Source organism: Leptinotarsa decemlineata, unplaced genomic scaffold (assembly GCF_025532065.1).
Source record: "Leptinotarsa decemlineata unplaced genomic scaffold, Ldec_3_MD MMD2_tig00004307_RagTag_RagTag, whole genome shotgun sequence".
NCBI lineage: Eukaryota > Metazoa > Arthropoda > Insecta > Coleoptera > Chrysomelidae > Leptinotarsa > Leptinotarsa decemlineata.
Window position 1 is genome coordinate 20,624,393 of NW_027412606.1, and position 3,781 is coordinate 20,628,173.

Sequence of the window (3,781 nt, forward strand, 5' to 3'; positions counted from 1 at the left end):
GAAAAAAGGATGTTTAGTATCTAAGTTTTGTAACTTTGTGGGTAGAAAATATCGATATTCAAACAAAAATTTATGATTATATGTCTCTGAAGTCTAGACAATTTCATTATTTCATTGAAGGGAAGCGAGAAGATGTTTGGTTATTTGGAGAAAAAATATTTTATCATTATATGCTGTTGATGTCGAGACAATTTTCATTCTTTTATTGAAGGGATGCAAAAGTTTGTTTGGTTTATTTTTGGAGAGAAAATATTTTATGATTATATGGTGCAGTATTCTACTCAATCTCATTATTTCATTGAAGGTATGCCAAAGGATGATTGGTTTATTTGAAGAAAAAATTCGGGTAGGAAACCCTGACCGTAAAATCCATTAGCACGTTCAGAAGTGCATTGGCATATTTGAGATAGAAACCCTCGAAGAGTTCATTCAGGAACTTTTATAGCGTGTCTAGACAATATTATTTTATTGAAGGGATGCAAGAGGTTGAATGGTTTATCTGAAAAAAAATTCGGGTAGGAAACCCTGACCGTAAAATTCATTAGCACGTTCAGAGGTGCATTGACATAATTGAGGTAGGAACCGTCGAAATGTCCATTAGGACATTCGGGAAGTTTTATAGGGTGATAAAGACGGAATTCTAACAATTTTGTGATTATATGACCCTGCACTCTGGACAATTGTAAAATCTCAAATTAGTTTCTAGCAACAATAAACTCTTACTACCCTTTTTTCCATTTTCAATTTTGTATCGTTGGGACAAATCATAAGACTCGAATTCAATCCCCACCAGAAAGGGCTGACCTTTCCAAACACCAGAACAGAATCAGAAGGGACAACACATCATTCTGTTTTAGTATCTCTTACCCATCGAACTAACTTGCAGTGACACAGTCAAGTCAAATGATATAGTTGACTCAAGCAACCCAATAATCATCAACGATTCTTAGCAGTTGAAGTTATCTCAATGTAAGTACAGTGTACTATATTATTCATTTCGAATTGAAAGGGTTATAATTTTAGGAGTGTTTAGTTTTTTGAATTTCTAATTTGTATTCAATTCAGTGTTCATATAAAATTATCTATTCCAAAAGTATTTTTTTTTGTGTAAATCAACTGATTTTCATGAAAGTAGATGTTTTCGAAAGAGAGTTTTTATTTATACTCAATATAACCTTGAATATTCTGAACAAAATTCGAATGTTTCTGAAAGGAAGTTGAGATGTGACGATGATATATGGAATTCTTTTCTGAAATTGCTTCCTTCTTTTCAGTTTCTAAATTTTTTTTTGTATAATTCAGTGTTCATATGAAATTATTAGTTCAGAGTTTTTTTTCATATAATTCATTGTTTTCTATGAAAGTAGTTGTTTTTATGTAAACGTAATACAACCTTGAAAAGTGTGAAACAAGTTCGAAGGTTTCTAAAAGGACACTGAGATTTTGATGATGTTATATGGAATTCTTTTTTGAAATTGATTCCTTTCTTTCAGTTCAATAAAGCAGCCAGGTGAAGCAACTCCATCAAAGCCTTCAAATCTTAGCAGCTGAAAATTCATCTCGATGTAAGTACAACCTACTATATTATTCATACCAAACTGAAAAGGTTATATTTTAAGATGAGATTAATTTTGGTAAAGAACGGTTATTTATACTTAATACCTATAACCTTGAATATTCTGAACAAAATTTGAATGTTTCTGAAAGGAAGTTGAGATGTGACGATGATATATGAAATTTTTGTCTGAAATTGCTTCCTTCTTTTCAGTTTCAAATTTTTTTTTTGTATAATTCAGTGTTCATATCAAATTATTAGTTCAGAGTTTTTTTCATATAATTCATTGTTTTCTATGAAAGTAGTTGTTTTTATGTGAACGTAATACAACCTTGAAAAGTGTGAAACAAGTTTGAAGGTTTCTGAAAGGACATTGAGATTTTGATGATGTTATATGGAATTCTTTTTTGAAATTGATTCCTTCCTTTCAGTTCAATGAAGCAGCCAGGTGAAGCAACTCCATCAAAGCCTTCAAATCTTAGCAGCTGAAAATTCATCTCGATTTAAGTACAACCTACTATATTATTCATATCAAACTGAAACGGTTATATTTTGAGATGAGAATAATTTTGGTAAAGAACGGTTTTTGTTTTTCTATAAAGTATTTTTTTTTGTGTGATTCAGTGTTCATATGAAAGTAATTGATTTGAATGTAATTTTTGTTTCATGTAATTCAATGTTTTTTTGAAAGTAGTTGTTTTAGAAAGGGTACAATGTGATTAAAAGTTACTTCTTCGTATATAGTTACCTCTTTTGAAATTGCTTTTTCTGAAAGATTTCCACTGTTTTGTATCAAGGTGATGAAAAGAAAAGATGAAAACTTTTTTGTTAGCTAATTAAATTTAATCATATTATATTGTCTATTATTTTTTGATTTCAGAACCATGTCTTTGTTGAAAGAAGCTTTATTAAAACCATCAAGCTCTGTGAACCGATCAGAAATGTGTGAAATGGGGCGCAGGGATGTAATTGTCCACCAGAACGTGATCATTCAGGAAGGCGGGGAGATACCACAACCGGTGATGACTTCCATTCAGCAGATGCACAATGCTAAATCATTTTTGAATGGATTCAATCCAAACCATGTGGAGATGAATGACAATCCCTCAAACATTGATAATGTGATGGCGACTCACACCCAGAATCTTGATGAGTCACTTCCGAACTTATCACAAACTGTTGTGAGTAACATATTAGAGATGGAGGAAACATATTCGAAGAATATGGGATCTCCACATAGTTCAATCATTTAGAACAGTTCGGATGATGACCTTGAGAGACGAAAAAGAAAAAAAATGGAGAGTGATGAAAAAATAATGAAGAAGACGAAGAAGTCTAAAAAGTCTAGCTCGAAGTCGCCATCTAGAAGGAGACACAAGACGAAACACGAAAAAAGGGATAAAGACAAGTCGATAAAAGTGAGAGAGATGGAAGTCATAGCAGGACCTTCTACATCACTCCATCAGGTAATTATCATCACTCAAACGCGACAAGATGTTAGTTCATCATATCCTTTCATTCCACAGGTTCCTGAATACGACAATGTTAGTCCTGGAAGCACGCCTCCCCTAACGATTGACCTCGAAAAATCAGACGATTGGTTTTCATTTATGAGATCCAGGAGAGACAAATTTCTAGAGATGTATCACGCTTACAATGGCTTCGAAACGGAATATAGAGCGAAGAGGGAAAAACTTGTTGAACTGGAAGAGCAAGTTTCTCTCCTCAAAGTGGAATGTGAACAAATGAGAGCAGCTCAACGAGAGAGATCTGCTCACATGAAAAAACTTTCTCCCAAAATTCGACAATTGGAAATCTTCAGCAAGGAGATACATGAAAGTTCCATCTTACATCTCTTGTAAAAATTTTTATCTTTCCCTACACATTTGCAATTCATGTATCATAATATTTTCTATATTATTTTCATATCTGTATTATTCAGAGCAATCGTGTCGAGAAATCTCCCCCAATAAATCTTATGTAAATATTTTTTTTTGTATGTTTCTAATAAAGTTATATGTGAATGTCACTTTCTAGTCATATTTAAAAGTGTAAAATTGATTATTCATATTTGAAAAAATGAATAATGAATGTATCAGTTAATCATTTAGTTTAAAAAAAAACAAAATAAAGTTATGTAATGCAATTTCTATTTATATGTAAAAAAGTATATTTTATATTTTGAAAAATAAATAAGGAAAGTAATGATTAGTCATTTTTCTAAAA

At 31.7% G+C, this 3,781-nt stretch overlaps 1 protein-coding gene across 1 annotated transcript; it reads left to right on the forward strand.

Annotated features, from left to right (window-relative positions):
• Positions 1 to 467: 467 nt before the first annotated feature.
• Positions 468 to 3,541, forward strand: LOC141483996 (uncharacterized). Its single transcript, XM_074179132.1, has 4 exons — positions 468 to 969; positions 1,494 to 1,565; positions 2,436 to 3,021; positions 3,082 to 3,541. The coding sequence occupies exons 3-4, from the start codon at positions 2,851 to 2,853 to the stop codon at positions 3,415 to 3,417; spliced, it is 507 nt and encodes a 168-aa protein (XP_074035233.1). The 5' UTR covers positions 468 to 969; positions 1,494 to 1,565; positions 2,436 to 2,850; the 3' UTR covers positions 3,418 to 3,541.
• Positions 3,542 to 3,781: the final 240 nt, after the last annotated feature.